This window comes from Pelophylax lessonae (genome assembly GCF_965119305.1).
Source record: "Pelophylax lessonae genome assembly, chromosome: 2".
Taxonomy (NCBI): domain Eukaryota; kingdom Metazoa; phylum Chordata; class Amphibia; order Anura; family Ranidae; genus Pelophylax; species Pelophylax lessonae.
In genome coordinates, this window is record NC_138769.1 from 729,018,219 (window position 1) to 729,043,603 (window position 25,385).

At 43.8% G+C, this 25,385-nt stretch overlaps 1 protein-coding gene across 1 annotated transcript in view; it reads right to left on the reverse strand.

The window, feature by feature from the left end:
* The window catches only part of LOC309545657 (transient receptor potential cation channel subfamily M member 2-like), a gene marked incomplete at both ends in the record, with an annotated part of 173,037 nt that overhangs the window by 98,241 nt on the left and 49,411 nt on the right, over window positions 1–25,385 (reverse strand). Inside the window, 4 exons of the mRNA XM_082244928.1 lie at window positions 4,722–4,840; window positions 7,175–7,379; window positions 11,576–11,671; window positions 19,577–19,692. Coding sequence (XP_082101054.1) covers window positions 4,722–4,840; window positions 7,175–7,379; window positions 11,576–11,671; window positions 19,577–19,692 — 536 coding nt within the window. The remainder of the gene's footprint in view (window positions 1–4,721; window positions 4,841–7,174; window positions 7,380–11,575; window positions 11,672–19,576; window positions 19,693–25,385) is intronic.

Here is a 25,385-nt window from a genome sequence, read left to right on the forward strand (position 1 = left end):
CATACTGGATATTTATCCCTAACCACTTCAATACCGGACATTTTCACCCCCCTTACTGCCCATGCCCAGGCCAATTTTTTCCCATTTTGAATGACAATTACTCAGTCATGCAACACTGTTCCCAAATTAAATTTCTATCATTTTCTTTAAAAACAGATAGAGATTTATTTTGGTGGTATTTAAAAAAAAAAAAATTTTAATGTACAAAAATATCGGCCAATATCGGCCGATACAGATATGCGATGACCAAAATATCGGTATCGCTATGGGCAATAAAAAAACGATATTGGTCGATCACTAATATATATACTGTATATATATACACACTTTTTTTTTTTTACTTCTTATTCCACCTTATGGTTTTTGAAAGTTTTCTGTAAATAATATATTGTAGTCCTTGAAGCTTTTGAGCTTGTCATTCTTTTTTCCTGAAGTGAAATATAACCCACATCTTTTGAATTTATTCTTTGTATCAAAAATGTTATTTATTATTACTCATTAATTTTAAATTCCGTGACACACCTTTTACATATGGTAGTTATTAGGGGGGCATCAGTTACACCATTTTTAGTCATTTGCAGAGTTTGTTGAATGTTGTAGTCCTCCCAGTGTGGAAGAATAAGAAAATAGTTTAACCCCTTTACTGGCCTTGTAGGGTGTACACAATTAGGGATGATCGAACGGTTCGGGTCGACCATCGGTTCAACCCGAACATTGACTGTTCGGGGTTCGGCCGAATTTAGAACTTTTTGCTGAAAAAGTTTGGAATTCGGCAACCAGAACCGACCAAAATGCAACGGGCCAGGAAATGGGCTTTAAAAGCCTATGATTGGACCAGAACCATTAGTAAAAGCCAATTGAGGGGGCAGGAGAATGCTAGGAATGTGATTGGAGTGACTAGGGGGTCCAGAGGCCAATCATTAGTGAATACGCCCCCCAGTATATAAGATAGCCCCCGCCAAATTTCTACCATTTTAATACAGGGACATGGAAGAGAGTGGAAGCAGTTCTGTTACTTCTGCTTCAAAAGTGTCATTTAGCAATTATTAGTGTGAGGAAAGGGATATCTAGTGTAGTTAGGGTGCTATTTTCCACTTTAGTTAGCTTCAAAAATCTAGTTTCTGTAGGGAAAGTGTCAAGTACTAGGGTGACCGTAGTGTAGTGTAGGGTGAACTGACTCTGACTGCTATGGCAGGGTGACCAAACCCTTCCATTTCAGGGTGATCGCTATAGAGAAAAGATCTTTTTCTCTTATGTGACTTTCAGAGCAGCGATATGGCTTCTCTCCGGTCAGCCTGCTTTTTGCTGCAGGCATTTATAGGGCTTTTTTGAGGACAAGTTTGGAGTCAGGCATGACATCTGAACTTGTGAATAGGGGTATATATACACACACACACATGTATGTATATATACACCTACACATATATAGGTGTGAAAAGAGCAGAACACTATGCTTGTGCTAATGAAATAATTAACAGGCATATGGCTCCGCTCCTATCACACCTATATGTGTGTATGTGTATAATACACATGACAATGACTCCAAAGACCACAAAAAATGCCAAAAAAAAAGCCTGCAATAACACACCTGGGCGTTTTTTTTTTGGCGCAGGCGTTTTTTTGGGCACTTTTTGTGGGTCTTTGGAGGGAGGCAAAACATCTGAACTTCTGTATAGGGGTATATATACACACACATGTATGTCTATATACACCTACACATATATAGGTGTGAAAATAGCAGAACACTATGCTTGCGCTAATAAAATAATTAACACCCATATGGATCCGCTCTTTTCACACCTATATGTGTGTAGGTGTATATATACATACATGTGTGTGTATATATACCCCTATACACAAGTTCAGATGTTTTGCCTGACTCCAAAGACCCCAAAAAAATGCCCAAAAAAAAGCCTGCAATAACACACCTGGGCGTTTTTTTTTGGCGCAGGCGTTTTTTTGGGCATTTTTTGTGGGTCTTTGGAGTCAGGCAAAACATCTGAACTTGTGTATAGGGGTATATATACACACACATGTATGTATATATATACCTACACACATATAGGTGTGAAAGGAGCGGAGCCATATGGGTGTTAATTATTTTATTAGCGCAAGTATAGTGTTCTGCTACTTTCACACCTATATATGTGTATGTGTATATATACATACATGTGTGTGTGTATATATACCCCTACACAGAAGTTCTGATGTAATGCCTGCCTCCAATAACCCCCAAAAAATGCCCAAAAAAACGCTTGCTACAAAACCGGCACGGTGTGAAAATAGCGGAGCCATATCCCTGTTCTATAAGTGACCTAATAGAAACAATCTTTTTTTTTTTTCTGGTTCTGGACATGCTACCGAGCTGAAACTTCACATGTACACTTTTTAGACCCCCCAGACACTAAAATCTCTTTTTTTTTTTTCAATAATTTTTTCAATAATTGGCTCTCTATCAAAAATGACAATTTTTAAGAACTTTTTTTGTGTGATTAATAGTCTCTGGGGCATGACCCAGAACCCTAGGCACTTTTTAGGGGCATTTATTGGGTTTTAGGGCTTCAAAATGTTTTTTTTTTATTACCGAAGTTCGGGTCCCATTGATTTCAATGGGGTTCTGAAATCCGGGCCGAACTTTCTGATAGTTCTGGAGTTTTGGTCGAACCAAACTTTTGAAAAGTTCGATCATCCCTATACACAATATGTGTCCTACACCCAGGATATAACTAATGCTCTTCCAGGTACCAATGCCGGCTTTACAAAGGAGCTAGGCAGCTCTGAAATGCGTAGCCTGTGCGGTCCACTGGCATATGACATCCATTCCGGCCCAGAGTTGAGTTTCACAGTAATCCCTGCTTCCTGGTTTCAGTTGCTTCATGGTTTCTTCACATCTACTGGCTTTTGGCCATGATACAGTTTCCTACTCTGGAGTGGGGGGTACTTTTGGACCACTGAGTTACCAGTTCCATGAGTTTTGATGACAGGCGCTATTTATCACCTCTTTTATGTGAGTTGCCTCTTGTGTCATTTTTATCATTAAAGCTTTTGTATTACAACACTTATTGTGGCACCTTCTTGTGTTCCCTTGATAATACAGAGATCACTTCAGTTTACAAGGTGCTGTAGGTAGTGTATCAGGTTAACATCTTAGGAACCTTGATGGACTACACTATATTATCAAAAGTCTTGGGACACCTGACTTTACACACAGGTGAACTTTAATGGCATCCCAGTCTTATTCCGTAGGGTTTAATATTGAGTTGGTCCACCCTTTGCAGCTATAACAGCTTCAACTCTTCTGGGAAGGCCGTCCACAAGGTTTAGGAGTGTGTCTATAGGAATGTTTGACCATTCTTCCAGAAGTGCATTTGTGAGGTCAAACACTGATGTTGAAGAGAAGCCCTACTCGCAGTCTGTGCGCTCTAATTCATCCAAAGGATGGTCTATCAGGTTGAGGTCAGGACTCTGTGCAGGCCAGTCAAGTTCCTCCACCCCAAACATCACTCATCCGTGTCTTTATTGACCTTGCTTTGTGCACTGGTGTGCAGTCATGTTGGAACAGGAAGGGGCCATCCCCAAACTGTTCTTACAAATCTGGGAGCATGAAATTGTCCAAATGACTTGGTATGCTGACTCCTTAAAGTGATTGTAAAGTCTCTTTTTTTTTTTTTCAACAAAAATAACAAACATGTTATACTTACCTCCCCTGTGCAGTTGGTTTTGCACAGAGCTCTTCTCAGGTCCCTCTTTGGCTCTCCTGGCCCCTCCCTCCCTTTGAGTGCCCCACAGCAAGCATCTTGCTATGAGGGCACCCGAACCGAGGCACAGCTCTGTGTATCCATTCAGACATGGAGCTGTGGATTGGCTCACTCCCCTCATTGGCTATCTGACTTTGACAGCGGGAGCCAATGGCCAATGCGTCTTAGCCAATGAGGAGGGGAGTCCCGGATGGCTGAGACAGCCGTGGACATGGCTGTATCGAGAGGGGGCTCAGGTAAGCATTAGGGGGGCTGCTGCACAAATAAGGTTTATTTTATCTTGATGCATAGAATGCATTAAGATGAAAAACTTTCTGACTTTACAACCCCTTTAAGAGTTCCCTTCACTGGAACTAAGGGGCCAAGCTCAACCCCACACCATAATCCCCCCTCCACCAAATGATTTGGACCAGTGCACAAAGCAAGGTCCATAAAGACATGAATGAGCGGGTTTGGGGTGGAGGAACTTGACTGGCCTGCCCAGAATCCTGACCTCAACCCGAAAGAACACCGATAGAACACCTTGGGATAAATTAGAGTGCAGGCCTTTTCTTCAACTTCAGTGCCTGCCCTCACCAATGCACTTCTGAAAGAATGGTCTAACATTCTAAACCACACTCCTAAACCTTGTGGACAGCCTTCCCAGAAGAGTTGAAGCTGTTATAGCTGCAAAGGTTCGGCCAACTCAATATTGAACCCTACGGACTAAGACTGAGATGCCATTAAAGTTTACGTGCGTGTAAAGGCAGGCGTCCCAATACTTTTGGTAATATAGTGTATATACCTCCAGTTGTGCCTTTTCTTTTGCTACGGACACTTGGCGCCTGCTTTCATAAATCAGATTTTTGAAGAATGATATCTGGAGTATGACTTTTCTTGTGGATCTATAACTGGGCTGTCTTGGTGAACTTTATCCTCTACATTCTTTAAGGTCACAGTCAGGTCTATTGCTAGAGGCCTCACCTGCATATCAGCCCAACAGCGAATAACCCCAAAGCCAGCGAATCCACCTGGTTCCAAAACTCTGAAATGTATTGGACAGCGCTCTTCACGAAGCCACGATGCTCCGGGTCATAAAACAGCTGGGGAGGCAGAGGACAGGGCAGTCAAAGAATTAGAACATGTTCTAAGATCTATACAGATCAGCCGAAACATAACACAGAGACAAGAAGATAAAAATTCAACAAATGGCATTTGTAGATATACAATGGGGTTGATTTACTAAAGACAAAAAGGTGTTCACTTGGCAAGGGCATTTTTCTTTAGCTTAGTGAATGAGGTGACTTCCACCGTCCAATCACGTGCAAGCAAATATACAGTTTTTATATTTTCTTTGCACGTATTTCTTGCATAGTGAACTTTTGCCACATTCACCAATGTAAGGAGGCTTCTCTTTAACCACTTCAGCCCTGGAAGGTTTTACCCCCTTAATGACCAGGCCATTTTTTTGCGATACAGCACTGCGTTACTTTAACTGACAATTGCGCGGTCGTGCGACGCTGTACACAAATAAAATTGATGTTCTTTCTCCTACAAACAGAGCTTTCTTTTGGTGGTATTTGATCACCTCTGCGGTTTGTATTTTTTGTGCTGTAAACAAAAGAAGAGCGACAATTTTGAAAAAAGAAAAAAACAATATTTTTTACTTTCTTTAAAACACAACCAATAAAAATGTAAAAAATAAAATGTCTTCATCAATTTGGGCCAATATGTATTCTGCTACATATTTTTGGTAAAAAAAAATCCTATTAAGCATATATTGATTGGGTTGCGCAAAAGGTATCGGGATAAATAGTTTGGATGAGGGAGAATAGGAATGTTGTGGAAATTATCTTCTCTATGCCAATTCTGAATAGAAATGACCATACATGATGTATATGATTGAATGTCCACCTAACTGGAATGCATAAGCTAAAAATATTCCACATAGATCATGGAGAAAAGAAAGGTTAAATGGTGGGTATCAATAAGGCAGGGAGTCTTACTAGCAATTTCCTTGGATATTTAATATTGTGAAAACATGTAAAATACATGGACCAGCAAGACTGAAATTATATACACAATGTAGCGACTACAAACTAGGGATCGACCGATTATCGGCAACACCGATATATCGGGGGCTGATATGCACTTTCCTCGATATATCAGAAACCTGAGGTTACCGATATTGCCGATATTTCGGGAAAGTGCTTGTACCTGAGTGATGCCGGCAGCTAGAGGCATCACCTCGGTACCGGCGTCCATAGCCGATGGTCGGCTGTCTTGTAATGACAACCGATGCGGCTGAGAAGCCGCTCGGCTGTCATTACAAGGAGCAGGAGGGGACGCCCACAGGGAGGCCCAGACAACCAGCCTGCAAGGCCGCCGAAGAGAAGACCCGATCAAAGCCGCATTCGGCTCTGATCGGGTCTCCATCTAAAAACCCGGAAGTGATGTCATGACATCACTTCTGGGTACTTGGCGCCAAATTCAAAAAGTTTACAGCATTCAACACAGCCTAACTTGGCTGAGAAGCCACTCGGCTGTCATTACAAGGAGCGGGAGGGGGCTTACCCCCCTTCCGCCGCCTTCCGCGACTCGCCCGGGTCTCCCGTCCCACCCGGAGACCCGGGCATCCTACCTGCACGGCCGCCGAAGACCCGTTTAAAGTCGCATTTGGCTCTGATCGGGTCTCCATGTAAAAAACCTGGAAGTGATGTCATGACATCACTTCCGGGTACTCGGCGCCAAGTTAAAAAAAATTACAGCATTCAAAACAGCCAATCTTGGCGTTTGGAATACTTTTAAGTTCAGAGGAGGGGTTCTGTGTATTTTAGACCCCCAGATCCCTCCACAAGAGTACCTGTGAAAAAAAAAAATGTAAATGTCCGAAACTATCAGCCAATACCGATACCGATATCCAATGACCAAAATATCGGTATAAAAAAACAATATACTAAAAACTATGGGATATTTTTATGGCATTTTTATTTATTTATTTTGTACCAGTAACGGCGGCAATCAGCGATTTTTAGCGGGACTGCAACATTGTGGTGGAGAAATCGGACACCTAACTGACACTGCTATTTCACTGATCACAATTTTCTTGACCTAATTACTGCTGTAACCAATGGCTACCACTTAGTAACAATACTATTAGACCTTCCTGCTGCCTTTGATACCATTGAATGTCTGCACCTCCTTCTAAGAAAAAGATTGACTCCCTTGGTCTCTCGAGGTGGATGGGTGAATTGGCTCCGTTTTTTAATTCAGCCTTCTGGCTGAACCCAAAAAATAAAAAAATGAGCCTTGTATGGCCAGCTTTGTCCTCATGTTCTGAATTGTACTGAAACTGTACTGTCTATGAATAGAGCTGCACAAACTGTTGGTGTTATATAAATCCAATATAAGTTTCACAATAGTATGATGAACGATACCTGACGTAGCTCCTCAGTAAAGATGGTGAAGACCCAAACGTACAGCAGATATTCCCTCCAGGATGGATAGGTCTGGAAGTCAGTTGTCAGAACATACGCATAAAGCCACAAAAATCCAACATACGACACAACGTTATAATAGAACTTCACAATTGGAGCAGTGAAGAAAGATTGAAGCTTCCAGAGACAGCTGTACGGTTTAAGTCTGTAAGAGAAATTAGGGCAGAGTCGGTTAGCAGAGTTCAGCCATTACTAATATACAGAAACAATCATCTTTAGTACCATAGTCCTGAGCAGAACACAAAGAACTGCTCTTTCCAGGAGACTTTAGATCATTAGTGTCCGAATCTGGCCCACCAGGCTATTTTATGTGGCCCTCACCCCTTTCTTGCAGTTACGGCACCCCCCTAGTCTCGCTCCATCTTGTCTCAGAAGTCGGCAGCAGAGAGGAGGACAGAACTCCTCTGCAAGATCCTGCACTTCTCTGTGCAGTCACAGAGAGGCTCGTCTCTGCTATCCTCCTGCCCATCTTAGGAGTCGGCAGAAGCAGTGCTGTATCTTGGCCTAGGCCAACAAGGCCCAGGCCTAGGGCGGCACTTTGCCAGGGGGGGGGGGGGGCAGCAAAAAAGCTGCTACCCGCACTGAAAAAAAGAAAACAGCCTCCACCCGGCTCCCGCATTAAAAAGGGTCCCCGCCGGCTTGCGCTACACTTTTAGTATAGTGCCAGTCTTATGGGGCGAATTGGGCCGGAGGGTAGGGTCCAGGAGGCAAATCAGTCTGGCACCCCCATAAAGTGGTCACACTGCTACCTGCCGGTATTTTATTTAAATTAGGGGGTGCACAAGTTTAGTCAGGCCTAGGGAAGCACAAAACCTAAATACACCACTGGGCAGCAGAGAGGAGGATAGAACTTCCTACAGATCCTATGCCTCTCTGTACAGCTGCAGCACCCCCACCTTGTCTCCGCCTCCCCTGCTTCCCAGTCCCTTCCCCAGTTTCTTCCCGGCAGAAGCACAAGGTAAGAGGGGTGCATTATAATGTAAAGGAGGGTGGAGGGCTCTTGACAACTGATGTAAGGGGGATTGGGTGAGGGTGAAGATTCGTGTAGGAACCGGTACAGCGACCCCTGCTGATCTGCTTGGACAGACAGCCCTGTTCTACTCATCCTCTACATACATTTATATACTGGCTGGATGTAAGATTCTGGTACCTTCGGTACCCTTCCAGCCCAATTCTTCCGCATATAGCTACCTGTCCCTTTAAATCTCGTGACGTCATCACTAGGCGCTGCTCTGAGCGGCTATTTCAATCGCCGGTTTTCACTCACAAGGTGTTCGTACACACCGCTTGTTACACAGCCTTGTCTGACGCTGCCGAAGCCTCCAGCTATTTCCTGTATCTCGCTACGGATCCTGTATCTCGCTACCGATCCTTCTCCTCATTACCGGACCCCTCATCTCTCTAAATCCAACTAGTGATAAATACCCCGCAGGGGATTCCTTCCTATCAACTTGCACTATCTACTCTTGTATACTAAGGACTGTTGCTATCTATGCATTACTATTTCTATCATCTGCACTGTTACATAGATTGCTAGCTCTTGAGTCTACTACCATCTATATCCTTGCACGGAGTTAGCAACTCCTGTACACTTCATCTGCTGTCCCCTACCACCTGTTAATTGTACATGATTGCTAACCTATCTGCATACTATCTATCACCATCTACTAACACTCCTGAACATTACTATTGAGTGCCTATCATTGCTATCACTACTCACGCCTGTCCTTTCAGCACATCACCTCTATACTATCGTATACAACCTATCACTCCAGGAACATCTTAACTGAGTGTCTGTATATTTGCATGCTGAGGCAGGCTGGGCCACAATGATGAGTCTGGAGAGTTGGATATGGTGATTCAACACATCTCTGCACGACTACTGAGTGGGAATTCTGCAGCTGCATATCCATTTCACTAAACAAACGCCGGAGCGTTACACTGGACTGAATGGGTGTTTATCTAACATACTTCAGACGCATACCCCTATACGAATAACATTTGCACTTTTGCTTATTGTCTCTGACCTGCTCCTGGCCAATTTACTTCACCCTCCTCATTATCACCATACCCTGGCTTTACGCCTGATTTCATGTCTACACTGTTATACAGAGCATTTTATTACTAGCTCCAGATGAAGCTATCCAAGCGAAACATGTCGAGTAAATTGGCTCTATGACCTCTCTGAATACCTATCATCACATTGATTGATCTCGTTGGATGGCAGCCCACACACCTCATAGACACCCTCTATGAGATCTTCCTGATGTGACGTATTCAATAACTACCACAATTACCAGTATTGTTGTTTGTATATCTGTATATTGCATATTGCTAATCAGCTACAGTGGTTACATATACTAATGTGAAATAAAATTAAAACAGCGCTAGCATTTCATATATAACTTGCTGCTGAATATATAAATAATTATTAATAAAATGCATACAATAAAGTGCAAGGTGATCAGTATAAATATAAAAAAGGAATCCAGCGGTAAAATGCAACAAATTTTCATAAAATAGTCCTTGGATGTTGATGTGACCAAATAAAGTGCTCAGGTGCAGAAACCGACCGATCAAACAGTGCTCAGTGAGTGGCCCGACCCTCCAGGTTCCCTACTCACCACAGATATGTATCTCAAACGCTTGATAGGATCAGGTATGGCTTAGGCAGCCCAGCTTCTCATGAGAATGGTTCCAGGAAAAGAAATGCCTTAATATAGGATCACTCCAACAGGTCTCCATTGTTCCCGGATAAAAGAAAAAGGGGGGACCAATAGTGTAATATGTTTTGACTGATTTATTCCCCCAAAGCATACAAATTATACTTACAAAACGGAAAGAAAAACTCGCAATGGATGTGGACCAAACAAGCATAAGGAACGCCGCTTAGGTAGTTAAGTGGTTAGCACAGCTGCCTTGCAACAGTGTATTTGGGTGTTCGAATCCCTGAACTACCTACAACTGTCTGTTGTTATATATTGTGGGGATTAGCTCGGTGGTGGGTGTGGATGACCCCTTGGGGGGATTCGTTACACAGGGAGATAGCCGATAAGTGGTTGCAAACAACAGTGTATGGTTTTATTCTTGCAATTTTCTTCACACAAGTGCAAGCCTCAAAAACATCAAAAATAAAATAAAACACAAAATAAATCCTTGCCACTGTGGACGGCTACCTTCTCGCACACAGGAACCTACCTAAGGAGTCTGTCCCCAACCTACTGTTGGGCAGACTTGGCTGATCATACAGCAGAACCTCAATAGTCCATTTATTTTCTCTTCACACAGCTCATGTTCATTGGATTTTCCTTTCACATAGAAAACATCCATGGGTTTTTCTCTTCACATAGAAAACTATTTATTATCTCTTCACACAGCAAATGTTCATTGGATTTTCCCTTCACATAGAAAACATCCATTGGTTTTTCTCTTCACATAGAAAACAATCCAAGACCTCACCTTGAGAAGTCTTCAGTCTTTTTACCCTCCTCAGCGCACATCGCTTCAGGAGTTATTCCTCTCCTATGCTCACACAGCTTCAGGAGGCACCCATCTGACTGTCCTCCTCTACTCACACAGCGTCAGGAGGCAGCAATCAATGGACTTCATCTGGACAAATTATAGAGGCCTTAATTTCCTCATTCTGAATAGCTGAAGGGTTTTCAACTTCCTGCTGGCTACCTCTGTAGCCGAAACCCTATAGTAATTGGTTAATTGTCTAAACCAATCAGACATGTATCTCCTGTCTGTGACAACATCCACAGATTTACCTGACTTCCTGTCACAATATGACAAGCAACACTAATACGGCTTCTCCCCAAAAATGAAACATTGTATATGTGTGAAATTAATATAAGTGGGACATACTTCACATATACTAAATGCCTTTTTTGAGGCACAATGTCCACATTTTTGATGTACATTTTAGTTGTGATTGTTATTTTTATTATTTAGTGACTTCAAAGTCCATGCTTCTCCAACAAATTTATTTTCTGTGTCCCTAATAGACACAGGGAGACTTATACATAAGAGGGGCCTATGGGGGCTGAGAGAGGGATTTGGGTTGGGTGTTCCACGGGCCCCCCAACCAAAGAGACTTCCGTTACAGAGGGTATGTATTTATGGGGGTTCTGTCCCCATTTAAGAAATGGTAAGGATGATGATGTGGTTACAAGCCACATAGTCAGTTAGTCCCTTCGTGTTTTTACAGCTCTAACTAGGTGATTTATTTATATAAGTGCATGAAAGTTATACAGAGTATACCAGCTGTCAGTTCCGGTGCTAATAATCTTTAATCTGGCTTCTGCAATATAATGGTTGAGGCACTCCTCTCTGCCTTACCCCTTTGATGTGTTTCTGGTATCTTGGTGGATACTCCGATTTCTCCGCTCATTTTGATTTCCATCACGGAAAGAGGGAAAATTTGTAAAGCCTTTCCTACAAAAAAACAAAGCAAGAATTGGCTGAAATAGAGCAATAGTAACTGAGTGCATAACATAAGGCAATGCTATTCATTTATTAATCTGTAACTTTTTCCATAAGCTGGAGATCAGGCCCGGACTATGGATTGGCGAGTCTAGTGATACAGTATCAAGGACATCTGGCATATGAGAGGACGATGGGAGCTCCCCTGGTTGCTAAAATGCAACTGTCCCTTGCCAAAAACACCACCCACATTCATTCCCATTGTAGTTGGTCTCTTGTTGGACCAACAACAAGATCTGCTTCCAAAACTTTCAGCTACAGTGCCTTCCATGGTACACATGCATTGTTGATTGTTTGTCTTTAAATAATTTTGTAATTTCCATACTCTGTAGCTATGGGATGCTCTATGCAGTTAGTCCTACCCTTCTTCTTCATGCTTTAATCTCCATTCAGATGTGCTGTATTCTGTTGGAACAAGACCCACTATGATTTTTTGACCTGATCTGTTGTTTATCTGTGAAATTCTGAACAGGTTTTTGATGAAAGCTTTCTATGACCAGCAGGGTGGCATTGGATCGAGTCACTGTCTGCCTTGCTACTGTAAGTTAAAGTAGAACTATAGGCAAACATTTTTTTTCACCTTGGACAGTAAAGGGAGGGTTATAAACCCTGTCAGATTTTTTTTCTCCATCTGTGTCCCATTGCAGAGATTTCCCTTCATTTCCTGTCCCATAGCCATACAGGAAGTGAGAGGAAATCCCTGTAAATTAAAGGAAATTCTTTGGCGACCCCCAGATCCCCAGAACTAGTGTCCCCATTGGAACATTTCCCTCCTATTACTTTTCGGGGACAACCCATAATTTGGGATTTTTTACCCATAATAGGGGATCTTCCTAACCGGGGCACAGACAGCAATAAAGACTAACAGGGGTTCTAATCTCTCTCCACTCTATCCAAAACAGGAAAAAAAAATTCCTTTAGGTATACTTTAATCTATCTCACCACAACTGGATCAGTTACAAAGATCACACTTGCAATGCTTAGATTGTTGAAGCAGAATAGCGCCTAAAAGAGAATTATGCCTCCTTTCCACTGAGCGGTACGGTTCTGTTCGGTACAGTTCAGTACGGTTCGGAAAAGGTACACCTTGATCAGGCTTGCGTTTCCACCACCAACAGTACCCTTACATGATAGGTGTGGTGTAGCCGGAAAGTAGTGATATGCCAATTCCTGAAAGCTTGCAGGAGAGTCTATCCTATGAGGATGGACTCTCCTGCAAGCTTTCAGGAATTGGCATATTGGGTATTGGCCATCTAACCCCTGACATGGCCGAAAAGGGCTGAGACTTGGACTCTGAGCGTGTTTGCCTGTAGGCCTATTTCAAGGCCTGCTTGACGGAATTCTGACACCTGTAATTCCCACAGCACTAATGGGTCAAATCCTCTGGACTCGGCAAAGGTGGCAAACTTCTCCCATATTCTCGAGTAGGTACTGTTACTCGTTGCTGCTCTTGCTTTCAGCAGGGTTTCGATAACTGAGACTGAGCAACCTGCCTCCCAATCTTCAGGCCACCAGATGAAGTGTGGTAGGATCCGTGTGATACAATTGACCTTGTTAGAGTAGATCTGGTATCCCTGGTAGTAGGATTGGGGGTTCCAACATCAAAGTCTGTAGTAGTGGGAACCATGGCCTGTGGGTCCAACAGGGAATGATTGCTATCACCACCCCTGGGTGTTTGAGTATTCTGTTGAATAACTTGGGAATTATAGGTTTTGGTGGGAATACATACGCTAGGGTACAGATCCATTTGGAGCTGAGTGCATCCACTGCTTCCGCCTTTGGGAACTTCGCCCTCGCTAAGAAACGTCTGCATTTCCTGTTGTTCAGGGATGCCATTAAGTCCAGGTCTGGAGGACCCCACGGACTGCAAAACCACTAGAAGACTGACTGGTTCAGTGCCCATTCATTGTTGTCCAACGTTTTACAGTGCATCCGCCAAGTAGTTCTGTGGAGTTGGGATGTAAATGGCTGAAAGACTTAAAACATTCTGTTGAGCCCAGTTCATAATGGGCGCGACCTCCGCTAGGAGTGCTTGACTCCGCGTCTGCTGCCTTGTTGTCCATCTGTAACATTACACTGGTCCCTCTGACTTGGTCTTGGAATGCTTTTAGATCTTGGAAGGCTGCCTTTAGTTCTAAAATACATTGGAGACTTCCTTCTGTCTGCTTCTCCACCGGCCCTGGGCTAGATGCCCATTGCAATGTGCTCCCCAGCCTACCGCTGATGCATCCAATGTGATCACCACTGGTTTCGGTTAGTGATGAGCCGAACACCCCTCTGTTCGGTTCGCACAGCACATCTCGAACAGGGGAAATGTTCTAGCGAACATGCAAACTCCAATTAAAGTCTATGGGACACGAACATGAAAAATCAAAAGTCCTAATTTTAAAGGCTTAAATGCAAGTTATTGGCCCTAAAAAGTATATGGAGACCTGGGTACTGCCCTGGGGGACATGAATCAATGCAAAAAATGTTTTTTTTTTTAAATGATCGTTTTTACAGGAGCAGTGATTTTAATAATGCTTAAATTGAAACAATAAAAATTCCTTTAAATATCGTGCCTGGGGGGGCCCCCTTACTGTGCCTGTAAAGTAGTGCATCTGTGCGATGTTTATAGCCTGCTGCAGCAATACTGAAATTTATAAAGGAAAAATGTAATTTAAACTTGCTCGCGGCTGTAATGTATTGTCAGCTCTCGGCAATACGCCAAAATTTAAAAAAAAAAACGGCGTGGGGTTCCCCCTAAAATCCATACAAGACCCTTATCCAAGCACACAGCTTGGCTGGCCAGGATGGGGGTGAGAGCGAGCGAGCTCCCCCCCTGAACCATACCAGGCACATGCCCTCAACATAGGGGGGTGGGTGCTTTGGGGCAGAAGGGCTCTGCCCCCCCCTCCCCAAAGCACCTTGCCCCCATGTTGATGGGGACAGGGGTCTCTTCCTGACAACTGTGGGCTGTGGTTGTGGGGGTCTGCGGGGGGGGAGGCTTATCAGAATCTGGAAGCCCCCTTTAACAATGGGGCACCCAGATCCTGGCCCCCCCTATGTGAACGGATATCAGGTACATCGTACCCCTACCCCTTCACCAAAAAAGTAAAAAAAAAAAACAAAGACAAAAGACAGTTTTGGAAAAGTCCTTTATTAAAAAAAATTGTGTCCCCCCAATGATTATTCGCCCATCCGCCCGAAAAATAGAAAAAAAAAAAAAAGAGGAAGAAGCTCCTGCTTCTCTGGATGCTTTCCGCATTCTGAGCTGCTTTGATTTTGACAGCTCTTTTATAGTGACCTGATGTCACAAGCCGCCCCACAATGCACTGCTTAGGTGCAGTGAATAATTTACTGATGTCAGTTGCCGCTTAGAAGCCCGCGAAGAAGCCCATTTATTCGTCATTCGACGAACGAGCGAACAGCCAATGTTTGAGTCTAACTTACGTTCGACTCAAACTCGAAGCTCATCCCTAGTGTCATTGGGTTGAGTTGATGGCAATTTGACAAATTGGTTGGCTTCTGCCACCAATCAAGGGAACGCCTCATCACTGGTGACAGTCTGATCCATTGACGCATGTAGCAGCTCTTCCATTGTCTCAGGAATTCACCCTGGAAGGTTTTCATGCGCCAGTGGGCCCACTTTACCATGGGTATCATAGCCGCTAATGACCCTAACAGCCTGAGACATTGGGAGGCCGTGAGGTATAAGAGTGTCAATATCTTTTGTGGTTGAGAGACAAGCGCCGTTGCCTTCTCTGAAGGGAGTTCTACTGTGTTCCTGCAGGTATCTAGGATTGCCCCCAGAAACAGCATTCTCTGCGTGGGCACTGGTTGACTCTTTTGCCAGTTGATTATCCATCCTAGGCTCAGTAGGGTTTGGACCAGAATCTCCCGATGTTCTGTCAGGATTTGCGGGTTTCGGGCTACTAGGAGGACATCGTCCAAATAGTGGAACACTTGTAGGCCCCGCCTGCGCAACATGGCTATGACCGGGGTAACACCTTGGAGAATATTCTCGGCTACGTTGACATGCCGAATGGTAGGCAGACTAATTGAAAATGGTATTCTATTATTGCAAAGCGTAAATATTTGTGACATTCTTGATGAACTGGGACATGTAAGTAAGCATCTTTCAAATCTAAAGATAACATCCACTCCCCCTGTCTGATGGTTTGCATGACTGACTGCAGCAACTCCATATGAAAGCTTTGCACTCGGATGTACTTGTTCAATTTCTGAAGGTCTAATACTGGTCTTAGATCGCTTTTTTTTTTCTTTATAAAGAAGAGAGTAGAATAGAATCCTTGATGTCTTTCTCGCATGGGGACTGGCTCTTTTTTGTAGGAGCGATTGGACATATTCGAAGATTATCTGTATCTTCTGTTGACACTGAGGGAGCTTTGTGTGGGTAAAGTGGGGCAGCTCCAGGGGGGCCACAAACTCCCAGTGAAGACCTTCCCGGATTACCTTTATGGCCAAAGGGTCCTTTATTTGCTTCTCCCAGACCAGCGCAAACTGGACCAGTCTGGACGGAGGGACCTTCAAAAAGGTTTCTGCACTGTGCTCTGTCTTGATTGGTTCATCCGAGCCACCGATGTCTGGGGGTTCTTCCACCCTCTTCTGGTATCTTTGTTTGTTCTAAAAAAACTTGTATCCCTCCTCTTACTCGTAAATTGTCTCCTTTCTGGCTGACGCTGGTGTCTGGGCCTCAAGTCTTGCGGAATCAACCCTGACTTGCCCCCTGTCACCTTCAAAATAGCGGTTTCCAATTTGCTGCCATACAAGGCTGCTCTGTCAAAGGGGATACATCACCAGTTGGATTTTGACAATCTGTCTGCCGTCCATGGCTTGAGCCATAATGCTCTTCTCGCCATCACTGATGGTAGCATTACTTTGGCTGAAAACCGCAGTGTGTCGATCGCCGCTTTACCTACAAAATTGCCTGCCAATTTGATCTAGTTTATTATTTTCAGTACACTTCCGGTCTCTGCGGATAACTCCACTTCTGCACGCTCTGCCCATGTTGTTATTGCCTTGGCTACTAATGTCAGTGCCAATGATGGCTTGCAGCCACTTCTTGCCGATGTATATATTTTCTTTAGCTCTATATCTATCTTTCTCTCTAAAACATCTTTGAAGGAAACTGCATCATCTATAGGTAATGTGACATGCCTAATGGCAGCTGCATCTACTTCCAGTGTGTGGACCTCTTCTTTCTTGAATGGGTTACATCTTCTCAAATCTGTTGGATAAGGACAGTTTCCTGTCTGTCTTCTTCCATTCATCATAGATAATATTCTTTACCTCCTCAATCAATAGAAATGATAGTACCAATCTTTTTAATGGAGGATAATATTTTCCAGTTTTTGCGGGTTGTGTGATTTCCTCTTATGGACTAGCCATAACAGAAACAAAGTGCATATTATTTCTATTGCATACAGATTATTGCATTTGATAGGAAACATAGACAGCATGGGCACGTGTGTATCTATTCATATTTGCAGCCCCTGTATAAATTTAAAAGAGCAAAAATAAACCCTGGGTGGCTAAACTCCAACATAAAAAGGCATATTCATACTAAAGAAAAGGCATTCAAAAAATAAAAGGCTGAGGGGTCATTGGCAGCATTCCAACAGTACAAAGAGTGCAATAAGAAATGCAAAGGCAAAGTCAAGGCGGCTAAAATAGAACAAGAGAGGCATATAGCAGAAGAGAGTAAAAAAAACCCAAGAAATCCTTTAAGTATATAAATAGTAAGAAAGCGAGACCAGAACATATTGGCCTCATAAAAGATAATGAAGGGAATCTGGCCACAGAGGACAGTAAGAAAGCGAAAGTGCTAAATAATTTCTTCTCTTTAGTCTTCACAAAAGAATTGGGGGGCTACACTAACCCAGCTTGTAATGATAAATTAAATACTACACCTCAGGAAGTACCCCCATGGCTAACAGAAGATAGACTTAGAACTAAACTAGAGAAACTTAACACAAATAAATCACCGGGACCGGATGGCTTGCACCCGAGGGTTCTTAAAGAGCTCAGCCAGGTGATTGCCAGACCATTATTCTTTATCTTTAAGAATAGTGTACAGACGGGAATGGTGCCAGCTGATATGAAAAAATCCAATGTGGTACCAATATTTAAAAAGGGCCGAGAAATATTCCATGTAACATAGACCTGTCAGCCTAACATCAGTAGTCTGCAAGATTTTGGAGGGGATGATAAGGGACCACATACAAGACTTTAGTAATGAAAACTGTATTATTAGTAGTAATCAGCATGGATATATAAAAAAACATTCTTGCCAGACCAATCTATTAACCTTCTATGATGAAGTGAGCTGCCACCTAGATAAAGGAAAGCCCGTGGATGTGGTGTATCTGGACTTTGCAAATGCACTTGACACCGTTCCCCACAAACACTTACTGTACAAACTAAGGAAGGTAGGTATGGATCACAGGGTGAGTACCTGGATAGAGAACTGGCTCCAGGGGAGAGTTCAGAGGGTGGTGATTAATGGGGAGTACTCGGATTGGGCGGGTGTGAAAAGTGGGGTCCCCCAAGGATCTGTCCTGGGACCAATCCTTTTTAATGTATTCATAAATGATCTAGAGTAGGGGATATCTAGCATCTTTGTATTTGCAGATGATACTAAACTAAGCAGGGCAATAACTTCTATGCAGGATGTGGAAACCTTACAAGCAGACCTGAACAAAATAATGGGGTGGGCAACTACATGGCAGATGAGGTTTAATGTTGAAAAATGTAAAGTAATGCACTTGAGCAGAAACATAAACTAGGGGGGAACATCGGGGTGAATCTAAGATGGAAAAGAACCTGGGGGTCCTAGTGGACAACAGGCTTGGCAGTGGCATGCAATGCCAAGCCACTGCAAGCAAAGCCAATAGAATACTGGCATGTAAACAAGGGGAAATGAAGAGAATATTCTCCCACTTTACAAGACTCTGGTCCGGCCACATCTGGAGTATGCTGTCCAGTTCTGGGCACCGGTCCTCAGGAAGGATGTGCTGGAACTGGAGAGAGCCCAGAGATGGGCCACAAAAGTAATTAGGGGAATGGAGGATCTCAGCTATGAGGAAAGACTACAAGCATTGAACTTATTCTCTCTGGAGGGGATAGGATATCAATGTACAAATATTGTACTGGTGATGACCATAGCATAAGGAACAAACTTTTTAGAGAAAGGGAATACAATAAGACACTGGGCCACTCACTAAAACTAAAGGAAAAACGGTTTAACCTTAAAATTCGTAGGGGGTTCTTTACTGTCAGAGCAGTGGGGATGTAGAACTCTCTTCCACAAGCAGTGGTATTAGCTGGAAGCATCAATAGTTTCAAAAAAATATTAGACGGGCACCTTAAAGACCACAACATAAAGGGGTATACAATGTACAGTTAACATCAAACACACACACACAGACATCATAGGTTGAACTGGATGGACTGATGTCTTTTTTCGATCTCACTAACTATATGTATGTCTTGTATAGTTTTCCTGTAACTGTACGTAGTTTGTATATGCAACATTTATGTTTGGAAAAAATACAATAATATACTACTGGGTTGGTTTCATTGCAAGAATTAGACAAACAGCCAAAAAGTAAAATATAAAAGAATACTACCAAGTGTTATCCTTACCAGTAGGTAAATTAAAGGACAATATTACTGCAGAAGTGGATGCTACTTTAAAATGTCCTGGGCCCAAGCACCAGAGATATCTGTCTTTTTTAACCACGCACCCATTTTCAGACAGCCTGGTCTTCCATAGACCAGACATTGTGATGGCAGAATACTCCAGATTCCATAAACCACTATCATTTATAATGGGAGAAATGATGGCAGACTGACCTGTAAGTGATGATGAGGTTACTGTAGATGAGAGGGAACAGCAACATACATAGCAGTAGCTGGATGAAACCATTGTCCACTGAAAGTTTCCCCCACCAGGTCCTTGTGAGGAATGTCTGTGGAAAGAAAATAGACAATTTTTCATTATATTGTCTAATGTGGCACAGGGTGCGGGGTGCCAGAAATCAGATCAATGAGGTACAAAATAACACACTATGAATTTGGCTACCCCTGCTGAGATATCCAGGCTCATGAAAGCATTGAATTGAAAGCATATCTATTGTCAAAATATAAAATATTTTCTATATTGAATTGCAATTTTTTCTATCTTACCCCTGAGGCCCCGTTCACACTGGGGCGATCTGACTTCCCGGGGCGACCTCCGAGGTCGCGGTGCGAGCAGCGCGCCGCGACCTCGGAGCGGCCGGCACGGACTTCATAACATTGAAGTCTATGCAGGTCGCTCCGGGTCACTCCGGGTCGCCCCAAAGAAGCTCCGGACCCTTTTTCTAAGTCGGAGCGACTTGTGTCGCTCCTATTAGAACGGGTCCGCAGCTTCTCTATGGAAGGCGACCTACGGCGACCTGTGAGGCGACCAGGTCGCCTCACAGGTCGCCCCAGTGTGAACGGGGACTAATAATCTCAATGATCTTGAAGTTTGTAACTTGTACCATGGCTCCCATTTTATTATGAATAGTTCAGTAATGTGGGGTGGGAAGGGTATGGAGGGAAGGATGGGGAGGGGTATATGGACAAGGAAGGGAAAAAGGGTTGGTGGGGAGTAAGGTGGGATTGATGTCCATGGTTTCCATGAATTATCACGTAGAGCGGACAGGAGAGCAGAGTGGGCTGTAAGATAGTTGATCTAGGTGGGCAAGCATATCTGCAATGATGCAAGCATAATGTAGGTTGGTATAGAGCAGCCTTTTTCAACCAGGGTGCCTTGAGGCTTCTTCAGGGGTGCCTTAGCAAAATGCCTAAAAATTGATCAACAAATTTTATACAAGCCAGCAGGTGGACGAAGCCTGCCTTTTAGATACACAAAGCAACAGGTTTTTGTTGTGCACCATTATGACTTTCTAGACACTGCCATCCTAACAACCTATGACAGTGGTGGTGAACCTTGGCACCCCAGATGTTTTGGAACTGCATTTCCCATGATGCCCATGCTCTCTGCAGTGTAGTTGAGCATCATGGGAAATGTAGTCCCAAAACATCTGGGGTGCCAAGGTTCGCCACCACTGACCTATGAGATCATCAGTTGAAAGGAGGATGTCAGTTGCCTCCACGGCATCCTTTTTTGACCCTCCTCTGTCTCCCTCCCTTAGCACTGGGGTGACATTAGCTGACTGATGGAGAGAAATTGAGAGAGAAGATAAACATTGGAATACTAGTCAGTACCATTGTGCAAAAGTGTATTTTCTTTGGAGGAAAAAAGTTCCTTCGACGTTGGGTGTCCTAGGTGTGTGGATGTTGCTGCATTATGTAAAACTATTACAATAGTTTTTTTACATTTTAGAATGGGGTGCCTCAAGTCCATAATTGAAAAGGGTGCCTTGAGATTGTCAAACATTTCAAAGGGTGCCTTGACTGAAAAAAGGTTGAGAAACACTGGTATAGAGTGAGCTCAAAAACCATAAGCTGATCATGGGAGTGGGGATTAAATCAGGAAGCCGATGTATCAGAGGTATAGTATAACAGACATTGTAGCAATGGCAAATAAGTACGACCATAAAACATAAATAGTTGATAGTGTGTATAAAAATCATATGGGTGTAAAGCTCAATAGGCATTGGCAGAGAAAGGTAATTTGAAAATAGTGTTGACCATCCAAAAATGAATAACACCTTTGTTTTCCCATAAGGCAGTGGTTCTCAACTCCTGTCCTCAGGACCCACCAACAGGCCAGGTTTGCAAGATAACTGAAATACGTCACAGGTGATATTATTTGCTGCTGAGTGATTGCAGTATTTTAGTCTGCATCCCTCCAAGGTAATACTTAAAATCTGGCCTGTTAGTGGATCCTGAGGACAGGAGTTGAGAACCACTGCCATAAAGGGAGCCATGAAGCTTTCTGATGGGTAAGTAAGTACGTAAGCTGAAAACTAAACAAGTATATCATGGGGTATGACAAATGCAGCATGCAGATTATTATTAATATAATCTTGTGTATAAGGCCCAGACACGAGGTTACACGACAAAGAAAGGGACACCATTCTTTTGAGGAGGTGTTATATATGTGGGGAGGGCAATGTGGTAAATACTGCATAGTAGAAATAAGAATATAGCAAATAATACTGTTCGTGATAAAATGTGTGGTCTAAGAAAAACGGAGGGGGCCCGGCTAGAAAAGGGAAAGGATGAGGCGCCTGTGAAGCGCACATAGTATTGCACAGTCGTGTAAAATTGTGTCTGGGCTATAGAGGCAAGGATACGCATAGTATGAGGGGATGTGTAGAAAAGGAAAAAAAACAATATGTGGGGGAGGGGGGGGGCAATAGAAAGTTAAGTAGATGGGGTAAGGGGGAGGAAGGGAGGAAGAGGGAGGTGCAAGGCAGCCGTAGGAAGAGGAAGAAGGATTTACTTTAAAGAGGGAGGTCAGAAGAGGCATACACTCTAGCAGAGGCGTAACTAGAACCTTCAGGGCCCCGGTGCAAGAAACCATGAAGGGCCCCCCGGACCCCTGGCCGGGGCCCTTCCAATCAAGCCTGGGGCTCTTCCCACTGACCCTGGGGCCCTTTACTCTCGTTGCAGGGCCATTTTTTACGGTCCCGCAGCGGGACCCTTTCACAAGTTTTGCAGTGGGCCCCCTTCCTGCCATCTTGGGATCTCCCCACCTTGGTGGAATGCCAGGGCTCGGTCGCAAGTGTGACCTTTGCGATCCTGGAAGTTCACCTACTGGTGTCAGTAGTTTTTATTTTTTTGGTATTTTAATTGTATTATTTTTTATTATTTTATTTTATTTTTTTACAATGTCGCTGACTATGACTCTGTCCATTCAGAAAAGGAAGGAGCTGGTAAATTACATATTTACTGACCCCTTCCTGGTTCTCTATTGAGACACATCCCCTGCAGCAGCCAGCAGGAGAGAGGAGGGAGCACAGTGGGGGGGGGGGGGGGGGGGAGCACAGTAGGTGGGAGCACAGTAGGGGGGACCAGGGGAGCACACAGGGGCCCAGAGACAGTGGAACACAAGGGAATTGGATAGGAGGAGTGGCGGGGGCAGCATACAGAGCAACCAATCTCCTCCATTTTCCTCCTGCAGCTACAGGAGGAAAAAGGAGGACAGTGATTTCTCTACATGCTGCCCCCACTGCCCCCTCCTATCTAGGTGTACAGGGGAGCCACACGGGCCCCCTGGAGCATGGGGCCCGGTTGCAATTGCAACCCCTGTAGTTACGCCCCTGCACTCTAGGAAATTGAGGTTGTAGAAAAAAAAGGGAGGGGGGGGCAACAATAGGCTAAACTCTAAACCCTTGTGGCTGGGCAATGTTGTGCAGTAAGAAGTCTGATGGCAGAGGAAAGCGTCTTCTTTCCATGATATGGCAAGGCTAGTTCCACCTGAAGTATTCAAGGAGGTGTGACTGTGTTTACTGTCACTGGGATTGAGGGACAGATACTTGGGGGACGCGGAGAGAATGGTTTGGATGGCTTCAAATGGGACAGTAATATTTGTCAGCAATATCTCTCAGGAAATGTGTGAAGATGAATGGTTTGACTTTTCAGATTGCTAGAATATTGCAGGAGTGTCTCATAGACCCTTGCTAGATAGTGAGATGGGATGGGGTTTGTTATTGGTAAGTGCCTGTATTCCATTGTTCTATTGTTTCTGTCTGCCTTAACCACTTAAGCCCCGGAAGATTTTACCCCCTTCCTGACCAGGGGGTATTTTGCGATTCGGCACTGCGTGACTTTAACGGACAATTGCGTGGTCGTGCAACGCTGTACCCAAATGAAATTGGCGTTCTTTTTTTCCCACAAACAGAGCTTTCTTTTGGTGGTATTTGATCACCTGTGCGATTTTTTGATCATGCGCTATAAACAAAAAAAGAGCGACAATTTTGCAAAAATAACAATATTTTTCACATTTTTTTATATGAAATTTCCCAAAAAAATTTAAAAATCAAAATTTTTTAGGCCAGTTTGTTTTCTGCTACATATGTTTGGTAATAAAAATCCCAATAAGCATATTTTGATTGGTTTGCGCAAAAGTTATTGCGTTTACTAACTAAGGGAAAGAATTTTGTAATTTTTATTGTTTTTTTTTTAACGAGTAATGGCGGCGATCTGCAATTTTTTTTTTTGTGGGACTGCGATATTGCGGCGGACAGATCGGACCCTTGACTGACATTTTTGACTCTTTTGGGGGTACCAGTGACATTACTACAGTAATCAGTGCTATACATATGCACTGTTACTGTAAAAATGACACTGGCAGGGAAGGGGTTAACTTTATTGGAGAAGGAGGGGTTAAGTGTGTCCCTAGGGGCGTGTTTCTTACTGTGCAGGGATGTGGCTTTTCATGTAACAGCAGAGATCTACGATCCTACATAGCAGGACCGTATGATCTCTGCTGTTACACAACGGAGAATGGCAGGCGGCTTTGTTTACATTAGCCACCTGCCTTTCTCCCTCTGTAACATCGGTTCCGCCGGTCACACGCGCAGGGATCCCAGTGAGCGAGCGGGGGCAGGAGCGCGCCTCCGGCGACGCGCGCTCGCCCCCTATTGGCTCGCAGGCGAGTGACGTACGTCACTTTGCCTGCACGGGGCTGACCGCTGCAGTATATGTACTTGCGGAAGTCGGCAAGCGGTTAAGATAAACTTATTATGGGATGTATATGTGTATGTGGATTGGCTGCTAAGGGGGAGGGGGGATTGTCCCACAGTGTATATCTCTTTGTGCATGTGTTTGAATAAACAGTTTGAGTTCTACTTCACCCTCAATCAAGAGTCCTGTCTCTCATTGGGGGAATCTGCTACAAGGGATTACGATGCTCTTCATACTCCCTTGAATATTCACTAAGCTCTTATAAGAGCTTGTTCCTGTTCCTGCTGCACTCTCTGGGGAAAGAGAGGTTCACCCACTGGAACCTGGAGCCTTGTCGTAGGTCCAGGGTGGGTAGGAGACGGCGAGACCCCAACCAAGCTACGGTGGATCGTGGGGTCTGAGGTGGTCATTGTGTCTGGTGGAGTGCTTTGAGCCCTCGGGAAGCACTAGGAGCATCCGTCAGGTACCCAGTCAGGGTGCCGGTTGATCCGTTACAGGAGATTTAGGGTGAGAGAGCATGACAGCCAGCTGTGAGAAAGTGGACACTGAAGTTCAGGATCAAGAAGATAAACTCCCAAAAGGGGAGCAAGATAGTGTATAGGTAACATACAATTTAAAAAAAGAAAAGGGTATGAGCAATAGCTCCCGGCTTGATCGGGTGGGGGGGGGGGCTCACTTCTTCCGAAGCCAGAGCAGCAGATGTTTGAGATGAGAAAGATTTCCAAGAAAAGGGAATCAGATAGTCAATGCAGACCACAAAGTACTGTACCCTGAGGTGAGTATTGCTTGATCAGGTTTTCTAGTTGAAGAAAGAAAATTTCCCTCGGTGTTGGGACTTAAGGCATTGTATATTAGATCACGACAAATGAAAAAAAAAAAAAAGTAAATAAAACTAATTTTTAATAATCCATTGTTACCCATTGGTTATGGAATAATAAACATTCATTTTATTTACCTAATTTTTTTTTCAATTTGTCATGATCCAATATACAATGCCTGAAAAGTCCCAACACCAAGGGGAATTTTCTTTCTTCTATAG